General features: G+C 42.6%; 1 protein-coding gene across 1 annotated transcript in view; it reads right to left on the bottom strand.

The window, feature by feature from the left end:
* Positions 1 to 1,312: 1,312 nt before the first annotated feature.
* col22a1 (collagen, type XXII, alpha 1) overlaps positions 1,313 to 22,088 on the bottom strand; it is a 48,766-nt gene continuing 27,990 nt past the window's right edge. Inside the window, exons 27-64 of the mRNA XM_041955162.1 lie at positions 22,029 to 22,082; positions 21,873 to 21,917; positions 21,708 to 21,770; positions 21,293 to 21,346; positions 21,028 to 21,069; positions 20,835 to 20,867; positions 20,594 to 20,647; positions 19,914 to 19,967; positions 19,771 to 19,824; positions 19,622 to 19,675; positions 19,435 to 19,488; positions 18,852 to 18,956; positions 17,780 to 17,824; positions 17,160 to 17,237; positions 17,027 to 17,062; positions 16,886 to 16,939; positions 16,586 to 16,630; positions 15,887 to 15,922; positions 15,686 to 15,799; positions 15,330 to 15,383; positions 14,978 to 15,031; positions 14,778 to 14,831; positions 14,556 to 14,609; positions 14,329 to 14,382; positions 14,136 to 14,189; positions 13,944 to 13,997; positions 13,809 to 13,853; positions 12,156 to 12,209; positions 11,298 to 11,351; positions 11,074 to 11,127; positions 7,645 to 7,716; positions 7,512 to 7,547; positions 7,379 to 7,423; positions 6,167 to 6,346; positions 5,965 to 6,031; positions 5,653 to 5,835; positions 4,502 to 4,579; positions 1,313 to 4,415 (exon numbers count right to left, since the gene is read on the bottom strand). Coding sequence (XP_041811096.1) covers positions 4,222 to 4,415; positions 4,502 to 4,579; positions 5,653 to 5,835; positions 5,965 to 6,031; positions 6,167 to 6,346; positions 7,379 to 7,423; positions 7,512 to 7,547; positions 7,645 to 7,716; positions 11,074 to 11,127; positions 11,298 to 11,351; positions 12,156 to 12,209; positions 13,809 to 13,853; positions 13,944 to 13,997; positions 14,136 to 14,189; positions 14,329 to 14,382; positions 14,556 to 14,609; positions 14,778 to 14,831; positions 14,978 to 15,031; positions 15,330 to 15,383; positions 15,686 to 15,799; positions 15,887 to 15,922; positions 16,586 to 16,630; positions 16,886 to 16,939; positions 17,027 to 17,062; positions 17,160 to 17,237; positions 17,780 to 17,824; positions 18,852 to 18,956; positions 19,435 to 19,488; positions 19,622 to 19,675; positions 19,771 to 19,824; positions 19,914 to 19,967; positions 20,594 to 20,647; positions 20,835 to 20,867; positions 21,028 to 21,069; positions 21,293 to 21,346; positions 21,708 to 21,770; positions 21,873 to 21,917; positions 22,029 to 22,082 — 2,514 coding nt within the window. The 3' untranslated portion in view covers positions 1,313 to 4,221. The remainder of the gene's footprint in view (positions 4,416 to 4,501; positions 4,580 to 5,652; positions 5,836 to 5,964; positions 6,032 to 6,166; positions 6,347 to 7,378; positions 7,424 to 7,511; positions 7,548 to 7,644; positions 7,717 to 11,073; positions 11,128 to 11,297; positions 11,352 to 12,155; positions 12,210 to 13,808; positions 13,854 to 13,943; positions 13,998 to 14,135; positions 14,190 to 14,328; positions 14,383 to 14,555; positions 14,610 to 14,777; positions 14,832 to 14,977; positions 15,032 to 15,329; positions 15,384 to 15,685; positions 15,800 to 15,886; positions 15,923 to 16,585; positions 16,631 to 16,885; positions 16,940 to 17,026; positions 17,063 to 17,159; positions 17,238 to 17,779; positions 17,825 to 18,851; positions 18,957 to 19,434; positions 19,489 to 19,621; positions 19,676 to 19,770; positions 19,825 to 19,913; positions 19,968 to 20,593; positions 20,648 to 20,834; positions 20,868 to 21,027; positions 21,070 to 21,292; positions 21,347 to 21,707; positions 21,771 to 21,872; positions 21,918 to 22,028; positions 22,083 to 22,088) is intronic.

Here is a 22,088-nt window from a genome sequence, read left to right on the forward strand (position 1 = left end):
CCAGGCATGGTGACCTTTGGGAGTTTTCAAATGTCTCCATCTGAACCATGGATCTCAGAGACGCAAAGGGAAACAAAGACACAATTGTAGAATACTGTATAGACATTTTAACTTGTATGTGATTTTAGTGAGAGCTTATCTAAAGTTCAAAGATAGCTGCTACTGACGCCAAAGCAACTTCTTCCAGCTGACGACAGGCACGCAGGGCCCTGAGGTGCTCCACACAAAGCAAATATGAGCAAGTATAATGTAGGTACATCTCCCTGATTTCCGCCTATGCATGTACTTTTTCAGTCCTCGAATAAGCTCCCTGAAAGCATTGCTTCTACTCTTTGAGCTACATGTAAAGCCTCCATCTTACCAGGTGCCATTTTGGACCACCGGTTCTCCACTGCCGCCATGAGCCAGTTACAGAATTTGGTAAAGTGCAAGTTTTGCGTCTTTGCTTCCAAAACAAAACTACGAAAAATGTTCACGTTAACATCTTCAAATGTCACTACAAGTGCAGACCTGAGCTGACGTCTCCAACAGTGTGCTTTCTCTTTAAGGATCATACACTTGTTTTGCCTGATTTTGTCATATTAATGTTCCTTTCCAACATTGTAATAAAGTGATATGTTTTGGAAGTGTGTGCACAGTACTGTATTAAGATCTAATCTAATTTGGAGCTGCTGCAGCTGTGTTGTATTAGTATTGGATTTTAAAGATATGCAAGTGACAATGGGTCACATCATTACATAGCACAATTAAGAGAATTAAGTAGATTGGTATGCACATGGAAAGATCAATTAAATTCCATTGCTGCTCTACAGTAAAATGGTTTTGTACTGAATACAAGTTTCCCAGGTTGTTATGGATATAATCTGGATTCAGGAGGGCATTTCACTGTTGCCTGGTTACAAAGGAGAGTCAACATCATCCCTACCTCTGTCTGCACAGCACAAATACATTCACAGATCAAACATGACCTTTACCAGGCTGCTGGAAAGAGTTAGCATAGCAGTCATCCAAAGGACATCCCTTTGATTTAATGTATCTTATCATGGCTTAGAGCCAGTGAATTTTAAGTTGTGTGCATAAATGAAAAGATGCACATGGTTCATAAAGTTTCATTCAGCAAAGACTGGTGCATGCTTTATATATTCAGCTTGCAGTCGCAGTATTTAACATGATGGATCGCAGAAGAAGAGTATTACTGAGAGCGACCAAGCTCGACAAGCAATGATTATGCAAAAAAACAAAGCAAAGCCTGTATTATAAAATGAATCTGTTCCAGTCTTTATTATACAGTACAGTACATGTGTCTTTCCAATACTTACAATATGCTACTAATTTGTAATGGCTTAGCACCGATTCATCAGGAAACATGGGGAAAACGGGTTAATACGTTTTACTGCATTAAAACACATTGGTATTGTTTGAAATCATGAATAATTTAGCAGTATAAGTTAAAAAAAAATCTTTCAATCCCCATAAACAGCTAATTTGAATGCTGAAAGATGTTTGGCTTGTGTGCATTTCAAAACTTCATGCTCTGTGCAGCAATTTACCATCCGACCCCGTAACACTGTCTGTTGGTAACTGAAGCATTTACAAAACCAAGAAAGGGCAACACTGACGTGGTTTGCTTGTTCAATAATAAACCGCTGAAGCAGCTAATAGAAAGATACGTTAAATGCTATGGCAATATTGACAGAGCAGGTAATTTGTTCCAATCACACATTTACCGGGCGACCAAACGTGATTCTGGACCAGCTTTGGTGACACAAACATTTCTCAGAAACAGAGCTGCTCTGAAGGCACAAAAAATCTTTGAGTTAAACCTCTGAGGTGCTGTAACATCTACAGTTTTTAATGCAACATAATGTTAAATTGAATGCAGCTAGTTAGCGTAGCCGGTTAGCTAATTTTATGCTAACCATTTTTAGGTATTAATGTATGAATTAATGAAAAAAAAAGCTTTTCATTTAAATATTTTGTATTTAAAGACCACACTTCTGTAACTTTTCACATTTTCCACATGTGGACAAACGTGAACATTGCAGAATAATGGTAAATGTTCAACTGAACCTTTTGGAAACCTTAGCTAATATTAGCCAACATAAGCTACTGGTATTACCAGACCAAGTGAGGCTAGTAGCAAAACCCCTGAGCATAGCCAATTTAGCTAGGGTGCATTTTATTTATAGTGAGACATTTGGAAGATGAAGAATGCTATTTCTGCTTCCAAAAATGACAAGGCTGATTCAAATATTAGCCTCAAGAAATTAGATTGCTCCTGCCTCCAGAGCAGCTGCGACATCAGTCTGCTTTACCAACATCTTTGAAACTAGCTGTGTCTCAGCCACAACTTCACATTCTTTATGAATGAGCTTAGTTAGGTAACCTGAGCAAGAAGATAAGCATCACTGGTCATCATCATGATAACCTTTGACCTGCAGGTCAGACTGTCTTAGCAAGCTCACATACGATTTCTCTATAATCTTCTTGAAAATCGCTGCCCACTTCCCTTTTGCTCTTGCGTGTATTGACGTGTTTGTTCATGTTTTTGAAAGGAAGACAAATGTGATGCCTTTTGAGGAGGCCATTTAATGAGATGACCAGCACAGCTGAGGTTGGGGAGAGGTGTAATTGGTCCATGAGGGGCGTAAGGCAAAACATCTTTCAACAATGCTCTGGTCATCAGGATGCAGGGAAGCAACTCTCCAATTTCAGGTTCCAGGGGACGAATAAGAAAAGCGATGTCTTTTCAGAGCGGGGCTGAGCTGCCCGGGCACTGCCACAGCATAGGCACTTAATAAGCCTCAGCGAACAGAAAGGAAGCGACACATTCAAAGAAAGCAGAGTGAAACAAGCAGCTTTTCAAGAAAGGTGAACAAAGGCTGCAATTATACCACCTCCTCAAATCTGTTTACTGCTCAAGTCCATGCATCCCTAAAAGCCAGAGTGACCAGAAGCACTTCATTAAACATAAAAGTACAAATCTAGCAGTGACATTTCTCCCTGTCCTGACGTCTCTCTTTTTAGATGAAGCTTTAATAGGCGTTCTGTGGGTGAGCCTGGAACAAATTACATGCTATGTATGAATTATGCATACATGTCATGTTATTACTATTTTGGACAGATTTTCAAGCAAGTTTCATTTCAAAATGAAGATATCCACCTTTATATGATACAAATTCATCCAAAATGATTGATAGTGTGGGTACTGTGTTACAGTTTCTAGGCAAATAAACTGAATTTTGGAATGAAATCCTTCAAATCTCTCCAGAAGCTTGAAACAACAATGCCAAGGCTCTAATTTATGAGTAATTTCTGCAGCCTCCGGTTTATTCCCAGAACAAAATCTTGTTTGGTTTCTGTCGAAATAAATCAGACACGGCTGCTTTTACAAATTGAGCAAAATTCCAATTTGTTAAAGGGGGATTTTAAAAACAGTTGTTTTTTTCTGCCTGTTCTGGGCTGCCAATATCCAAAACAAGGCTACACAAGAACAATGCTTCCAGCTTGGAGGCAAGAAGTGCCTCCAAGCTGGAATGACCAAATGTGGTCATTCATCACTCTTCACACTAACTCATTAACACTCCTCCTACATAAAATCACTATTGGTATTTGAGACTGTGCCTCACACCGTTTGTCCTCCCCCCTCCCCATTAATGACAATACAACAGATAATTCCCTTGGCTGAGTAATTACCAATAGACTGGAGGAAGATCCCCAGTGAGAGATCAATTTAGTGAGCGGTAACTGACATCTACTGCTTGACCCAGGACGGTGTGAGGCTGGAGAGACGACGGTGACACAGACATATTCCTGCAAGAAAATGCCTAACTGAACTTTTGAGATAATTACTGATGAAACAATCCAATATCGGACTCCCAAATCTTCACTCCCGATGGGGGAGTGTTGGTCAAGAGGAGGGAATTGCATCATCCTTGTTATCTCCCTATATGTTTCACAGGAAGCATGCAAGTGAGGAAAAACTGTTTAGCTGCCCTCTTTACCCCATATTAAATCTGAAATAGTTCCTCGATGCTTAATCCCCCATCCACCCCGAGCTTCATACCAAAAACAAACAAAACAAAGACTCTGACCGGCAGCACATATTGCTTCAGCCCTCCATACTGAGGTTATCTTGAAAAAGAAAAGTTCTTGATTCTGACTGACACGACCAAGTTCATAAATATAGCTGGACTTCAAGCTCTTCGTGTTTCTTCTGTCTTAAGTCCCCTTGACGTTTTTGGTGTGGGGTCTGTGTGCCAGGCTGGCGTAGTAGGCACACTGGCTGGGGTCACATTGGCCAGGAGGACCTGGAGGTCCAGGCTGACCGTGGGGGCCGGGGTTTCCTGGCTCTCCCTGGGCCCCGGCTTGTCCTGGGCTTCCGTCTTTACCATAACCAGGCAGACCGGCGGGACCTGTAGTGGAAAGAGGAGTAATTAGGGGCTCCATACTGGGTGAGACCAACCTATTAAGAACAAATCCAGGAAGTAAGACACATTACCTATTGGGCCAGGAGGTCCAACCTCTCCTCTTTCACCGATACCAGTTTCTCCCTTGTCTCCTTTTGTTCCTTTCTCACCTGGATAGAACAGGAAATCAGAACAGTCACCACGATTTCTGCACATTATCAGCCATTACATACTTATTAATCAACAACTTTGAAATAACATGTTGGGGAATTTCTTCAATGAACAGAGAGGCTAAGGAGTGAGACACACACACAGTCAGTCGGATTTGAAGAGGAGAAAGTGCTTCAATGGAACGGATGCAGTATGAACCGGGTTTGTATGTTTAAACTGTGTGTAAAAATGCCATGTTGTGGTTTTACAGGGCTTTATGTCGTGATCTGCTTCTTGGCCGGGCACAGTCACTTCCTGGAGTCTGGTTACCTGGCAACCTCACAGGATTTCGGAAAGTCTCTGTGCCCGGCCAAGAAGCAGATCACGACACCCTACATAAAACAGTGAAGTGATGTTTTCACTCTTCAGTTTTTGTACGGTTGAGCTTCAGAGGAGCTGGTTGGCAGATTTTGTTTCCCTTAGACAGAGGCAGGCTCTCAATTTCCCCCCGTTTCCATTCTCTGCGCTAACAGTCTCGTGGCTCCAGGCATCAATCTTCTCATCTAACGCTTGGCACGAAAGGGAATAAGCATATTTCCCAAAATCTCAAACTACTCCCTGAGATGCATGTAAAACATTCTGCAGACGTCTTAAAGACTCGTTAAAATATTTTATGATTTTTAATTATGTTTGCACAACCGTTCTCTCTTCTTTTCTTCCATTTCAATGACAAGCTCCTCGTTCTGTGGCAGGTTGGAGCTCCTCTCCGGTCCACAATGACCCTGTTCTGTGTCTCCATGTTCATGTCTTTTCTGTTGCATCGCAAATGACGAAACATTTTCCCATCATGCCTAGTTTGTTAAGCATGCCGTTTTATGTTCCAGAATGCAGGTGTTACTTTCCGTTAGAGTTTGTAATGTGTCAGTTCAGCACATGGTGGTTTATGTTGGTAATTTTTTTGTGCTGGTTTCTAGTTTTAACCATTAATAGGAATTAGTTGCATTTGTAGCTATCACCAAAAGTAGTGGAGTTCCCAACACTGCTTAAAAAGGACACACACAACCAATAACACTGCTATTAGTGTTTGTCCTACCTTTAGGGCCCATGGGTCCCCTGGGTCCTTCTCCTCCATTCAGTCCAGGCATACCGGGCTCTCCTGGGGGGCCAGGTCGTCCAGAGCTGCCGTCCTTACCCGGAGGGCCTGGTGGTCCTGGACGGCCCGCTGTACTCTTCACGTGGGCTGGCTGGAGCTGAGCCATGAGGTAAGCCATTTTGGCTGGACGGAAAAGAAAAGCTCTGTTAAGCTCGTGTGACTCGTTTAAGGTGGCCTTAATTTAGCCCAAACGAAGCAAACACCTCACTGAGAAAGGCAGGAAAGAGACTCAAAGAGAAACTGCCTCCTCACCATCTAACTGTTTTGCCAGCTCCTCCTGGATGAGCCGTCTCATCTGCTCCAGTGACACTGACTCTCCCTGAGACAACAGAGGCGTTGATCATTAGCTCAGTTATTAATACAGAGATCTAAAGCATCTGCTGTGCATGTTACTGTGGCGTGAACGTTGTTTCTGAATCAAATTATGTTCAGAGCCTTCAGGAATATGACTCACCCTTTGGCCTGGGAGACCGGGGTTTCCAGAAGGCCCCTGTGGCCCAGGAGGTCCTATTTCTCCTGGTGGTCCCGACATACCCATCATCCCTGTGTGGCCCTTTCTGCCTGGGGGTCCGGGGTTTCCAGGCATACCTGGTTCTCCTGATTGTCCTTTATCTCCTTTCATACCATAGTCTCCCTGGATTAGATGACAGCGATTGTAAAATGTAAAAGCACCTTCAGAATAACCGAGGGACTAATGGACAGCGAGGGAAGCGATCAGGGAAGTAGAGTACATGCCCTGTGTACTCACTCACATATCAGGATCTGTTTATGGCATGGCTCCTTTTCAATTTGTACCAAATTGTGAGAAATTGTCTTGATTGCTTCATTGTCTGTGTCGCCATTTACTCCTCATATGTATTCATATACTGTATGTTTAGCACATGCATGTACACCATACTATAAGAACTGTTAAGGTGGAAATGTGTAGTGGAAATAGAACAAGGGTTTCAGCAGTAAGACAATGCGAGTCCAAACTGTAATGGGCCGCACCGCACGATCTGGTGGTCATGTGTTTAATGGAAGAAGGACTACGGCAGCGAGCTGGACTGCAGTCTCTCTACACAAACGAGAAAGCCGACAAAAATCTGAAAAGCTCTTCTTGCCATTTTGCAGGTAATTTTAAAACGGTCCCTTACTTCAGCTCATTTTACTGTAGACTGTCAAGTCGGCGAGCTACCAGGCTTCAATATCAGATCAAGAAGTCACAGTTGCACATCAGTCGAGCTCCATGCTGCGCTGCTAGCAAAAATGTGAGGGAAGGATATTGATGACAGACCTTGCTGAATGTCTAGATTTTGAAGTAAAATCCATGTACGCCGCTGTGTTTTAAGTCTGCAGGCCCTGTGCACACTGCATAGACAACAATCAAGCCAAGGGTTTAACGTATAGGTTTCACGACGGTGACCATGAACTGCAATGGTCTCCCTTTTTTCCTGTCATCTCTCCATTATTCTCTGTGTGATAGTGGCTCTTTCTCTGTTCGGTTATGTTCTCTGCTCTTGAGGCATTTTTGTGTATTTGCTTGTGCTTTCTCATCGTGCAGACAAACAATACAAACAATGTATAGACTAGAATTAATGGCGTCAATCAGGTGACAGATTTGTATCTATTACCAGCACATTTTCTATTGATATCTTATATTAATGGTGCATTTGTTTGTACTCACCTTATCTCCTTTGAAGCCACGATCACCGACTCTGCCTGGCATCCCCTACAAACAAACAAAAACAGTGGATGTGAGCAAGAAATCTGTATATTTTAAAGCATATTGGTCATCAGTGGTCTTGTGAAGTGTTTACCTGTTTTCCCTCTGGACCAATGGGACCAGGTGGACCCTGGAAATCAAGATAAAAGTCAACATTATCTACAGCTGCTCATTTTTATGAGCTGCAAGTAATCTTTTGATCGAAATATGTCAAATGTACCACTCACCGCGGGGCCTTTAGGCCCACTAAAGCCCGGTAATCCTGGGTTGCCGGCCTCTCCCTTGTCTCCCCTGAGACCCTGTATGACAGCAGAGACATGGCCGCTGATCACATGGCACACACGTGGCATGCTGTACTGTACGCTAAAAGCCTCACTCATTACTGAGGATTCAGCAAGATTAACATTTAGCTGCATTTCTTATCAACATGCAAGCAGCGCTGTGGATAAAAATCTCATAAACCAATCTTGTGGTGGGACATGCCAGTTTGAAGAGATTAGGATTCATATTTACAGGGAACATGTGGGCCTGCAGACAAGCTGGTCATGGCAGCCACAGAGCGAAGGAATGTATTAAAACTTGCAGAAAGAGGAGAATGTTTCACTTTGTCTTGTTAATTCCCACTTTTTCTGAAATGATCTTTAAATTCTTGAATGGACACACTATCGTCTCTGCTTCTTTCCACTCACTCGATCCTCCTTTGTCTGTGTGGTAAATTTGGCGATCTGATAACATTTTGCCGATATCTGATCCTACCTCTCCACCTTCACCCTCCACTGAAATCACTCTTTATCTCTTCTTCCAACCTTCCTGCATCTGGTTCCTGCCCTCCCCCCTCCTCCAGGCTATTCCTCATGATCTGCCCCCTCTGCTGACTGATATCATCAGCTCCTCTCTGATAGCTGGCTGCATATCGGCTGCCCTCGCAACAGTTACTCCTCCTCCAAGAACCCACCCTTCAGCCCACGGACCAGCTTGCAGCTCCATTGAAACACATTTTGTTGTGAATGATGGCAACAGTTCAAATTAATAATCTCCCTCAGTCACAGGTCTCACAAGATCGCACTATCTTGATCTGCTACATTCGATTTCTGTCACATACAGTAGCATCACTACTAGTAACTCCCCATGTTGGGCGAAAATGCCTTCTGGACGTCCCTATGGTAGATTGGTTGATCTAAGGTGGCCCTCAATGTGCAAGAAAATGCGATAAAGTGCTGCATGCTAGAAAATTAGTTCATCTCTATAGGCTCTAAATGGTTAAATAGTTAATAATTAAAAATTCACTGTGTGGTTTTATTACAGAGTATTTATTACTTATAAAAACATAATAGAATTGTTTTATTTATTTATTTTTTAGCATGGTTTGGAACTGTTTCACCATTATTGCATCATGACTCTGTGTGATCTGGTGCCCCTCCACATGCAGCCGGTGCCCTTTTTCTTCTTTCGCCCCTGCCCGTCAAACAGCCCGAGTGCGCCGACGGGCCCCAGCGGCCTATAAACTCTGTAATCGCTTTAATTAACCTCATCTGTGTGCTCAGCGATACTGTGAGAGTACATAGAGTACAAGGGCTCCGAAAGCTTTATGAGGACTGGGACAGCATTTTGAAATGACATGTTACCGGGGCATTAAAGTGCACAGCTCATTTATCACAAGTAGCTTTAAGATAACAAATATAATCATGCCTTTGTGGAACAAAGAGCTGCACACAGTGCCTGCTGGTGTGTGTAAACTTTCTACATATCTCTCTGGGATTTGTTCCTCCGTTTCTAACATTAGCATATTATGAATTGCGGCCAATTACCACAAGGAAAAACAGCATCATAGACATAAAGAAAGTGTGCGCGAGGGCCAAGAACATCCACCGGGGACCGCTCAAGCACTTGCTGATTTCAAGGTAGAGCAGTCCTGAGTTATCAGACCGTGCAGTACGTGCAGACTGTGATGCTGGTCCATTAGGACTAGATTTATCCACATTCTTTCCCTCTTCACACATTCTCTTTGCCTCCTTTGGGTTTCCTTCTCTTCAACTTGTTCGCCCAGTCACCTGCCTGCTGCTGAACCCAGGACAGTATGTGGACTGCATCTGATGAGTCTCACGTGTTGGGTACATGTCACCACCTTGAGGACATTTATCAGCCTTCATGCAGCTCCCTTTTTTCACATATACAGTAACACTCACCCATGGCGAGTGAGGATGATTTGTGATCATTTAGCTTACATTTACAGGATATCTATCCCAAAATGCAACTAAGTTATGATGAATATATTGCATGACATAATATTTTATTTTAATTAGACAGAAAAAATACAGAATGGTCTTAAACTTTAGTTTAGAATAACAGTAATGTTTTAACTGAATCTCTTTTAGGCATTTTTAGCATGTTTGTTAGTGTCATTAGAGCAGACCAGGAACATGGGGAGAAGCAAGGGGGATGACATACTGTCATGTCTCGTCAGATCCGTTAAGTGTTTTTGTCATGTCTTGTCTTGCACTTCCTGTTTTATTGTGAAACCTAACTCTCCTCGCGTTTCAGGCCTTTGACTTCCCGGTGTGTTTCCCGCCTGTCTGATTGTCTACCCTGCCCTAATTGTCTCCACCTGTTCATTGTTACCTCGTGTATATATAGTCCGCGTCTCCCTTTGTCTGTGCCAGATTGTCTCGTGCCATGTCCTTGTGCCAAGCTGTGATTTATCCAGCATTCCTTGATCCTTGTCTTCCTGTTATTGCCTTGTGTTTTTTCGTTAGGAAGTCATTGTTGAACAAGTATTTTTCTAGTCTAGCTTTGATTCATTTGTTACTTTGTATCTTTGCCATTTGAGCCTTTTGAGTTTTGAAATTTGCCTTCTAAATTATCCATAGCGTCTTTTGTTTGTACGTTGTATGTGCTGTTGTTATTTATCCTGAGCGCCTTTTGTTAAATAAATTCCTCTTTTATTTTGAAACCTTGCTGTTCTGTCTGAGTTTGCATTTGAGTCCAGAAACCTTGTGCCTCCGGGCTTGTCACATACAACCAAAGTACCCAATCGCATTTAAGGCTGTGATTACACGGTAGCATCTTCACACCCAAGTTGAATCTCATTGAAAAGACAAATAGGACATTGTTATGCGTTCAAGCCACTCTTTTTTGTTTTAGGTAAGAGGCATTAAGGGCCGCTTACATAGTTGGTTAAGGTGAGCAGAGCTACATTTTTATTTAGAAATATTTACTCTTGAATTTGTTGCATTTTCTATTTGTTTTTATACTAATGCTAGTTATCAAGGGCCTCATAAATATATCTACAACTTCCCTACTGATCCTTACACACTCATGCTCATCTTTTCCTTACACCCCTAACTCCAGGACCTTGACAAGTCTGAACTTTTTTCCCTAATGCATCCTTACATGACCTTGTTTGAGATGATTTGTCACCAGGGACTCTGCGTGGGTATTTGTCTAAAGACGCTTGTATAGATAGACGCCTCTCTTCCTCGTATCCATTCTGTTAATACTTTTCTTTTAAATACATTCATTCTGTGAAACAAAGAATTGTTACTGAGCTGTGTGGTAAAGCGTTCAGCGTTTCTATTGTTCGTTTGCTTTGTTGGTCATCCAAGAGCCTGTTGCAAATTGAATTTTAAGATTATGTACAGTAGGAACAGATGACTCACTGGAGTTCCAGGGAGACCTGCTTTTCCCGATGGCCCCGGTTCACCTGGCTTGCCCTGGGATTCAAAAGAAAAAAATATAGAATGAGAAAATTGATGGGGAGGGACGACAAGACAAATGACTTGAGTGCCACTTTACGTCCATATCTATCTGTCTGCCTGACACTGTGCTGCGTCTGTCTTCTCTTTGCGTCAGACAGCCCTGCAAGTGATTGAAAATGACTCACCGACTCTCCTCTTAGTCCACTAAGTCCTTCTCTGCCTGGAGGTCCCATAGAGCCCTGTGAAAACAAAAAAATAGGCAGCTTTAATATATCTTACACATGCTCAAAACAAAGGAACTTAATCATATTTCATCTTTAGGACATGCAAAGCTGCAGGCTTGATCATTTTCAGCTTTATTGGAATACAGCCTCCACTGTAGCGATGAGTTCAATCTGACAACCCTTTTTTGTGGAAGGAGTACGTGGAAAACATCCTTACTTCAGGAGGACATTCTGTCTCCAAGCCCCACATCCGGAGGATGAGTTAGGTAAAAAGGCTTTTTGGTGAGATGAAACATTCTGCTAGTAAACAAGAGGGGGAACAAAAGTGCTGCAGCCTCCTAATGTGTATGTGAGAGGATTTTCAGTTTGTCATTTGATGAATATGAATGGGAAGCTGCTGGTACTGGACCTCTTGACATGAATAAAGATTCTGTGGTCTGCTTGGCATTTTGTTTTCTGTCCAAAACTTTTTTAATCTTGGAAGTATTATCTGCATTCTATCAATCAGTGGAGGCTGGTTCCAGACATAATGATTATTCTGGGGACTGCAAGGTGCCTCAGGATTGGCTCTTTTTCAGCACTAGGTGACTCAGCCAAGATGGGGTACTGCGTATGAAAGAATGTAGGGAATAAAGGAACAGAGAGCTATTCCTTTGTATTCTATCCTTTGTTCTGAAATTGTCTCAGACCCCTCTCTCTCTGTGTGTGTGTAGGGGACTGCAGGGGAAACTGCATTTCCCCTCCTGGTTATTGTTGCAAGGTGTATGCACAACATAAATTACAAGTCATGAAAAAACGCTCTAATGTCTAATAAGTTACCTCCTTCCCAGGTTTGCCATCACGTCCAGGTGATCCAGGCTTTCCATCTTCTCCCTGTTTAAACATATGAAAAAAGTACGACATAAGAAAAACTTCAAGGCCCTAATTTAATGTGAGCTTTACTGGATTGCTCAGATCAGAGAGACAGTGTTTCACAATAAAACCAAAACATTCTGATCAAGTGTCTCTACTCTGTCGTTTTTCTGGTGTGACATTGCTGTCTGCCAAAATCAGAAATATTTAAATACTCCAAATAGCGGCTTAAACGTTACATTAAGGCCACTTAGCATTTTAATTTTAGCTTAGCATATCAGCTGAATTGTATTGCGTTATTTTGTATCGGCAGCTACAGAATATCATATATTTATGATATCAGCAGTTCCTTCAGTAACAGGCTGCTGCATCCACCCTGTAAGAAGGAGCGCTACCGCGGGTCATTATAGTATAGTATTATATTATCGTATTCTACTGTGACATATACATATTTATCTCTGTGCAATAGCATTAATGCTGCAGTCACTTTATCCACCATGTGCAATTTGTGTCTGAAACTCTACAAACTTTTTGGTAGTATATTTTTATGGTAATTTTTCTTATAGTTCTTTGCAGCAATAAATATTTTTAAATATATGTTTTTAATATATTTCTTCTCTTATATAGTCCTTTGTATAAAATGTACATATATAAAGTCAGCTTTTATTTTGTATTTTAGATTTTGTATTTCTCTGTTTCTGTTGCTATTTTTTTCCAACTGCAGTTACCTGCTGTTTGTAATACCCGAATTTCCCTGGCTGGGGATTAATAAAGTCTATCTTATAGCCCATTTTAATCATTTAACTAAGTGTAATAGCTTAAAGTTATATTTCTGGCTCATCTGATAACATTTTTCTGCCTTTTGTCAGCTTTGGCTCTCCGTAATATAGTACTGTATTGTCCAGAGAACAGAGGAAAGCAGATCCTAAGAGCTAATTATAAGGCTCTATATGACAATTCTACATTGCATCTGCGGCACTGTGCTAAATTTGTACTTCTTATTGTATGAATCAACTTTCAATTTCCTGAATAATGCCGAATCTAATTTCTGTGTGACTGACATTTAGTGACAGTAATTATAAGCAGTGGGGGGTAATTCTCAACACTTCAGAGTTCCTCTAATAAGTTGTCCGCTGTCGGCGTGGCGGTGCGGGCTGCAGGGCTGAGGGGCTGCCTGCCTCACTTTGCCTCAGTCAGAGCTGTCTGTAATGAGCCATGCTATTGGTCATGGCGCTGTGGCAGAAACCTTTCCTGAGGGTGAGTGCCGTGTGAGAAACAAAGCAGCAGGTGCAGTGATTCTTTCAGAGAAGGTGTGTGTAAAGTGCCAGACATGTCTTGGCATCGCAGTGCAGCATGCCAACAACCGACTGTGGCTGTGTATCCTTTCCTAAACTCCAGTTGCAGTCATGGTTGTGGAGCAGAGGAGGTTTCCAAATGCATAATCCAGTGTCCTTCACTGCAGCAGTAGGTATGCAGGCAAAAAGTAACTGTGGCTCCCCACAGATGCTGAAGCTCATTAGGCAGGGAAATGGTGCTAAAGAATAAAAAATGCATCTTTGTGTGATGTGTCTGAGATGCAAACTGATCTGTTCAGATACATGAAAAACGTGGCACACTGACCTTCGTTCCTGGTGCTCCAGGTTCTCCTCTGTGGCCCTTAAAGCCCTGTACAGGAAGAGAAACAGCAGTGAATCAGTCACAGCAATTTGTGAGGCCAGCTTCCATCACCAGATCTGTTCACGGGTGGTTAGTTACCGGGAGTCCCCTGAGCCCAGGGGGTCCTGATGGTCCAGGTTCACCTTGCTTGCCCTGAAATTAAAACAGACATTGCTAAAGCATCATCGCCCGGCCACATTATCATTTCTTTCTGCAAACAATGTCTTGCTGTTGGTCTTCACACTTTGTTTACTATTCGGATCACTGACAAGGTAAACATCATCTACTTACAGGTTCTCCTGTTTCACCTGGCCTGCCATCTTTTCCCATTTTTCCAGGCTGACCCTGCAGATCAATGAAATTGATAATTTAGTATCTGCAACTGAAAAGACCTACAACTGCATTTAAAACTCAGACTGTTTATACCACACTGCTGCTACTGTATGTATATTCATGATGCTATGCATCAAATCAGTCTTCTTACGATCAAGCCGGGAAGACCTGGTGGTCCCTGGATTCCTTTGAGACCCTCTTTGCCCTAGTGAAAACAAACAAACACAAACAGGTCACCATCAGCAAAGGAAAAGAAATGATTAATGGCCACTATTACCACACAGGCTGGCTGACCTACATGCTACAGGGAAGAGGTTTGTACAATGACACATGGGTAATAAGTTTTCTGAGGGGAAAGTACATGGAGTGCAGCCTGACCTTTTCTCCAGGGGGCCCCGGGGGGCCGACCATACCGGGCTGTCCATCGTTACCCTGAAGGGGAAAGAGACAGTGTCAGTGGAGGTCAACAGAAATAGAAAGCCTGACAGTGAGATGAAATCCCAGAAAATGAGCCCTGTTTACACAAAGCTTAAGATGTTAGATCATTACAAGTGCATAAAATGAGAAAATAGCCAAAATTAGTTCAGAATAATAACTCACAGGTGCACCAATCAAGCCAGGAGTACCTGGATGGCCAGGGGGTCCTGGGTGACCCTGTTAATGTAGAAGAAAGTAATTAAAATAAAATCAGGTGGTTCATACCAGACAATATTGTAATCAACTTCTCTTTAAACACAGAGAGGAAGGAGGGGAAGCAGAGGATAAGTGTGAGACTCATGAGTCATAAACGACAAATATACCTTGTCTCCTTTGTCTCCAGGGCCCCCGGAAGGTCCTCGATCACCTTTAACACCCTGCGGTGAAAAAGAAAGCAGAAAGATGATATGAAATGTTATATTTCGAGAGGAAAGCATCCATCTGATAAACTCTTTGACAACAGAAAATAAAACCTCAAAATGTTCAGAGAAATATACCCTGTGCCACATCGCTTTCTAAAATATGACTTAATACCTTTGCTGGGTGGTGTTTTGATACTAAACGTTTCACCCAATTACCTGAACCTTGTGAGGTTAAAAAAAATGTTGACAAAAGCAATTAATTAGCATCAGGACCTTGGGGAGCCATAAGGGAGCAGTTAGTGTGCAAACTTGCCTTTCCACCGTCAGCTCCAGAGGGCCCTTGAGGTCCGGCTGGTCCCGGCGGGCCCTGTAATGACAGCGGCAGAGCATCAGTCTCTGTCCAGGCGGACAGTGCCGAGCACCATCGCCGGGTCCTTATCGTTCACTGCTGCCCCCAGAGGAGGCTGAGCTAATGATGCAGACATAGCCTCTCCATCCGTCACACCAACTGTGATTGATGATGACAAACGTGCAGCTAGGACCTCATGCCTCACTTAGAGCTAATACAGTGGAGACACCACTTTATAATACTCCTTCAAAGATGAGCTAAGGTATCATAATAGTCTTCACAGCAGAAGTGATGCTTCAATATTAATGACTGTGTCCTACTTGGTAACCATCTTGACCATCTTTCCCTGGAGGTCCCTGGTGTCCTTTGTCCCCTGGGACTCCTGGCAGACCGGGTGGTCCAGGCGGACCTGCAGGGCAGTCTGAGCAAACGTCCTAAGAGGTGGCAGAGACATGTTTGTGATGAAGGGAATCCAAGCGTAAAGTTTTTGGTGATTGAAAGTGGGTGGAAATGCTCCTTACCTTCAGGTTTAGGTCAGAGAGGTCTGCTGCCTTTCCCTGAGAGACAATGACAGAAAGAATCGACCAATCAGGGTACGGGAGATTAGGGGTCTGTACTCAGTAGGCAACACAGGGTTCCAGTCCAAAAATGTGCTCATGAATTCGGTAAATGCTACATGGCCAAAAGTATGTTAACACCTTCATGCAGCTGCTGAACATCTCACTCTGTAACAGCCTGCACTCTTATGCATTTGCGGCCATTCAGCCACGAGAGCAGAAGGAGGGCCCAGCACTGATGCCGAGTGATGAGGTCTGGCTCCCAGTCGGTGTACAGGTGCAGGCCAGTCAAGATGGGAAAACCAGCCCCAGATCCAGGACAGCATGTGTCTACATACTTTTGACCACAGAGCGTGTGTATTATCTATTGAATCTATTTAATCCAGCGAGTCAAAAAAGAAGGTCCTTGGATTTGAAACATTCACTTGATGGTGACAACATTTGCACTGTATCGACGGTGTTTTAGTTCAGTCTTACATCAGGTGTTACACATGTTTAGATTTTAATTTTGCAGCTAAGGGAAGAAGAAAACTGTATTGCCTTATATCTCACTGTATACCATTCAGAGGACATATTGAATATAAGGTGAAATATAGCAGTTAAATCAACACTTTCGATACTGTAGTACAGTGCTGGTTGTTCGCCTCCTTGTTCTGTACTTACAGGCTCTCCTGGTGATCCCTTTTCTCCTGGCCTTCCTGGTAAACCCTGGAACAAAGGCAAGGAATTTCCAAATAAATCAATAAGTCAAAAAAAAGAAGAAGAAGAAAGAAATTAATTACAACTGTTTTATAAAAACTTTGATTTCATAATGTTACTTGTCATTAGTTTCTGTCCTACAATCAAGCCAAGCAGATCAAACAGTCTGTTTGGGTCTCCATAAGCATGGATTCATGGCTCGCAAAGCAATTAGACATGCACATCAGTTTGTCTATTTATGTATTTATTCATTTTTGGACTCACATTATGTCCTGCTGGGCCCTGAGGACCAGCGACTCCTGGTGAACCCCTCAAGCCCTGGAACCAGGATAAACAGATATTAGAGGAAGAGATTTTTTTTATGGATATAAACATATTCAATATTAATCTTTAGAAAATATTTACCGCAGGTCCTGGTTCTCCATTTTGTCCTGGAGGCCCCTACAAAAACAAAAAAAGTAACATTGCACATTTAAAATGTGTAAATAACTGCACTGGAGGCAGACAATGTCACACTAGCTGGCACTGATGCTCATACCGGTGGTCCCACTTTGCCTTCTCCTGCAGGACCCCTGTCCCCTGGCAACCCCGGTTCTCCTCGTGACCCTGGTTGGCCCTGGCAAAAAAACAAAAAAAAGTTTACTTCACCATCCCGCCCCTCAGATAATGTCAGTTCAGCCGTAATGTTTGGCAAAGAGTCTCGCTTGGCACAGAAACTGTCACATTCAGCGATGCCTGCTGATCCCAAAAATACCACTCTGTTTTTAATCTGCGATGGGGGGAAAAAAAAATACAATCTGCAGTTGACATTTTGGTACTCAGAAGAGAAAACGTATCGGTGATGAGGGTGAGCGATTTGACACCATAAATCCAGCAAATGCCCCCTGTCCGGCCTCTCTCCTCGCCCTCGACATCAAGCTCGTCACAGCAAAGAGACGCTCATAATCAGAGCAATGGTCACAGTGTGGTGGACATAGAAATTGCTTTTGCTGCTTTCAACAAAAATGAATTGTTTTTTTTTTATCCGTGCCAGAAAGCAAAGTTTTTCACATCAACAAAAGAGCACCTGTGCATGATAAAAAAAGCTCACCTCAGGCAACCTACGAAACACACACACACACACACACTTTTTTTTGCAAACTTCTAAAATTAGATTACCTTTAGCCCCGGGGGTCCTTGAATTCCCTGTGGTCCTGGTTCTCCCTGTAATACCACAAATGGCATCAATCATATTTCTTGCTACTCAAACACTGGAATTAAACCTCTTTTGAATAAATCACTGAGAGCCGACAGCGTGCGTGTGTGCTGCGATTCGCGCACGTAATTGTAGCGAGGCCTCGGGGCCGCACCTGGCAGCTGTAAAAAACAGAGCCGCTGTGAGCCAGATCTGTTGTGCTCCCTCCTTGCTTTAACGTGATATGTGTTAACAGTGTTTTTCCTGTTTGCTCATGCCCCGTCAGCAGGACAGCCACATGTCTGGGGTGAAAAATGATGAAGAGACATGTTGGGCTGCAGTGCAAAATGTGCCTACTCAGGCTCATTTTCTTCTCATACTGCCGCTCATATTGCGTTGTGGTTCAACATGTATTGCATACACGGACGTGTTTACAAGCAGAGCACGTGGAATACAAGAGACTGCACGTAAACAAGGTTTCTATTAACATTAGCATTATGCTTCCTTGACATGTCTTAAACCCCACTGCCCTGCTGGTGGGCCAGTCCTTACAATGCATTATGCAGAATTTTATTTTGAATTCCAGTGGACATGCAAAAGTTTCCAAATATACTGGTAGACATGTAAAAAATGATGTCCAAGACCTGCAGAATATTTTCATTTTGACTGAATGTGGCAGCCACAGCAACAGGGATCTCGAATATGTCACTCAGTCAACAGCACTGCTGTTACCAACTCAGAATTAAAGCTGTCAGTGCATTATGGATAACAGGATATACAGTATATATCTATATATTCAGGTTGTAATTGAAAACAGTGAACCTGCCCTTTAAATCAGATGGTAGTAGTGAATCAAAAACATCATTATAAATCAATTTCACTTTAATTTGCGGGCTGTTTCCCTTTAAATGTCCTAATACCATACACCCATCCCAATACCAATTTACATGCACATTAAAAACCACTGTCTAATGCAGCTGTTAATCTGTATATCCACAGCATGCTGGAGGTATACTCAACTTGTAAGTATAGTGTGACAGAAAAAATATGTCTTACACTTTGCCCATCTTTCCCCTTCCCTGGTGGTCCAGGAGGTCCAATCAAACCGGGCTCTCCGGGTGAGCCTGTGGGACCTGCTTGCCCTGGTTTACCTGGATCTCCCTAAAATAAATGTTACAACAATGAAATAACTTTATTGTCTCTCCAGGCTACAACAGGTACATCAGCAGGTGCCTTAGATACCCCGTTATTGTTCAGAATTCTACATTGTGTGCAGTTTCCATGGCAATTGTTAGGCTAATTAAAATGCTATACCATGTGTTATACATGCATTGTGATTGGAGGTGCCTTCTTTATAACCACACTGTCACACATTAAAAAAAAAAAAAAAAGTCGCTGCAGCAACTTGTGGGAAAAAGAGAAACCTAAAGCCATGAGAGACGTGAGAGAATGTGAATTTCTGTGAAACTTCACAGCTACATGTAGCTGCTGCTGCAGGATGGAAGTGAATAGAAAGACTTCTCTGCTGAAACAATAATGGAGGACATGCAAGGTCAAAACCATTCTGAACATAGTCTGAATACATTCAAAATAACGTCCCAACAAATACACCCATAGCTTTTAAAAACAGGTGACCGACCTTGTCTCCTCTCTGCCCAGCTGGACCAGGAGGCCCAATGATCCCTGGTATGCCCTAGAAGAAATACAACTGGTATTTCCACACTGAAGGGGTTTGTCATCACTGGCTATAGTTAATATTACACATGCATCTGTCTTGTTTAGAGATAGTCAAAGAAATTTCATTTCAAAGTTTAGAAAATACTCACCACATTCCCTGGTAACCCACGAGGACCTTGAGGACCAGCTATGCCAGGTGGACCCTGGGAGAAACACGTCAGGCGTTACAGTTGACACAGTACAGTACAGCTTCCTGTTGCATTTAAAAAGGTTTATTACATGAAATCAGACAACTTACAGGGTCTCCAACACGTCCTACTTCTCCTGTAAGTCCAGTGTCGCCCTTTGGACCCTGGAATAAAGACGCCAAATTAGTCGTATTCCACTTCAAATCGCTGTACAGCACATTGGCTGGAAGGAGCAGCATCACTAGCGTCTTACCACTGGTCCAGGTGGTCCCTTAAAGCCTTGTTCACCAGGTAACCCTCTTTGACCCTTCAGAGAAAACACATTAACTCAAGGTTTGATAGTGCAGGACAGCGAGCCAATATATGCATGTTCCTGTCAAAATTATTATGTGAAGTTTTTCATAAAACTTTAATACTGTAAGGACTATTAAGATGTCCCACAGGTCCAAGACATGAAATTAATGAGGGTTGTGCAATGAAGGTGGTCGATAATGACTACATCCACGCATGAAGTACTCCAATATTCTGTTATTAATCATCTTCGCAGGGTTCTTGAGAAAGTCAGAGATAATGAAAATACATGCCAGCGTTTTGAAGTGTGTGTTTTCATTATTGTATATAATGTATTTGTGCAGATAAAAATGTTATGCTGCTTCCTGGATTTCTTCAAGTTAAAACAACCAATATATTCTTCTTTCTATTCTGTTCCACCTAATATACTGTACAACTATTAAGTGAAATCAGGCCAGTGCATTACTCTCTCTCATATTTTAATTTACTGAGCCAATTAAATCAAATCCACTGATCTCCCATGTTGTGGAGGGAGTGCTTCACTGTTGAATCTCTACTGACATCTAGTGGACTCCTCTGCGTATTGCCTGATGCACCTTGGTTAAGAAGATCAGACAACAAAAGAAGCAGAGAAAAACTCACCATCTCCCCTGGCTTGCCTTGATCCCCCTTCTCTCCCTTCTCTCCAGGAGTTCCCTAGAGACAAGAACAAACAATGCAATTAGAAGTTTTACTGAATGGGAAGAAGTAGGTGACAAGAGGGAGAACAGGGAGAAACATTTTCCTTTGAATTATAGACTAGAAACAGAAAAAGCCATCTCTAAATGATCTCCAATGATCATATGACAGAGCTTGGTGTGCATAACAAAAGTAGTCTACTCACAGGTTCACCAGGTTCAGGGATCACATTTGCCACCTGTGAAGAAAAAACAGAGAGGAAGTAATTATTTACCTTTATCACTGTGTAACAGCATCAATGGGTCCATTTCTTCCATCATGGTTTTGTCATACAGCGGCTGGCTGAGGCTGTACAGTATGTTAACATGTACACTAGAAGCAGGAGAAATTTTACTTACATTTCCTGGAGCGCCGGGCGGTCCCCGAGCTCCCACTTCACCCTGAGGCGAGAGACAATATGTTCACATTGTCTGCATACTAATGACCTTATTAGCGCTAATACTGCAGAGTGGCCATTACTCAGACAGAGGAGAATGACTCTGTAGCCACTGTCACACCGTAGGATGCGCAGGGAGAATTCAGCATTTGTTTTTGAATATATTTGACATTTTTACCTGATTTGCTTGCACAGCATATGAAGCAGGTTCCTTATTTCTTATTTACCTTGTCGCCCTTTTCACCTTTTGGCCCAAATGGTCCATCCTGTCCTCTTTCTCCCTGTGAAAGAGATGCCAAAAACAAAATTTAAAACATATCTATAGATCATGGATCATATATAGGCATTAATACAGGCAAATGGGGACTTTTTAAATTGGAAGTAGGCAGTCAAGAGCAGTGAAGTGGCATTCAGGGACACCCAGCAGCTGTTCAGGTTATCCCAGGAGCTTACTGAGCCAAATCAGGAACAGTTCGTTTCATCAGTTTATTTTACCAGAAATGGGTTCTGTTGCAATATAATGTAAGAGTGGACTCATGAGGACGTCTCCCCATGCACAGTTATAGATATTGTTCTTATTGTGAATGAATACACTCCTGCTGATGCTTGATGAAAAGCTTTAAGAAGCATAGTCACACCTACCGGAACACCCCTGTCTCCTCTGGCTCCATCAGCACCTGGCTGTCCAGGTGAACCAGGTTCTCCCTGTCACAAACAAAAAATAAAAACGTATATATGACATGATAAACGCTGTGTCGTTATCCTGCATAAATCATAAACCAAAAAAGTCAACAGCTGTGAACTCACTCTCTCCCCTGGAGGTCCTCTTGGTCCGGGAGGCCCATCATCGGCCTGGGGAGAAGACACACGGCCATTAAAATGTCAGATTTGCATACGGAAAATACACTTGCTATCTCATAAGCTGCATATGTCTTCAGTGGTGTCCAGTGTGTTTCTGGGTACCTTAGGTCCAGGCTTGCCAGGAAAACCATCTGCTCCACGCTCTCCCCTGGGCCCCTTCAG

The sequence above is a fragment of the Chelmon rostratus genome, chromosome 16 (genome assembly GCF_017976325.1).
Source record: "Chelmon rostratus isolate fCheRos1 chromosome 16, fCheRos1.pri, whole genome shotgun sequence".
Lineage (NCBI taxonomy): Eukaryota > Metazoa > Chordata > Actinopteri > Chaetodontiformes > Chaetodontidae > Chelmon > Chelmon rostratus.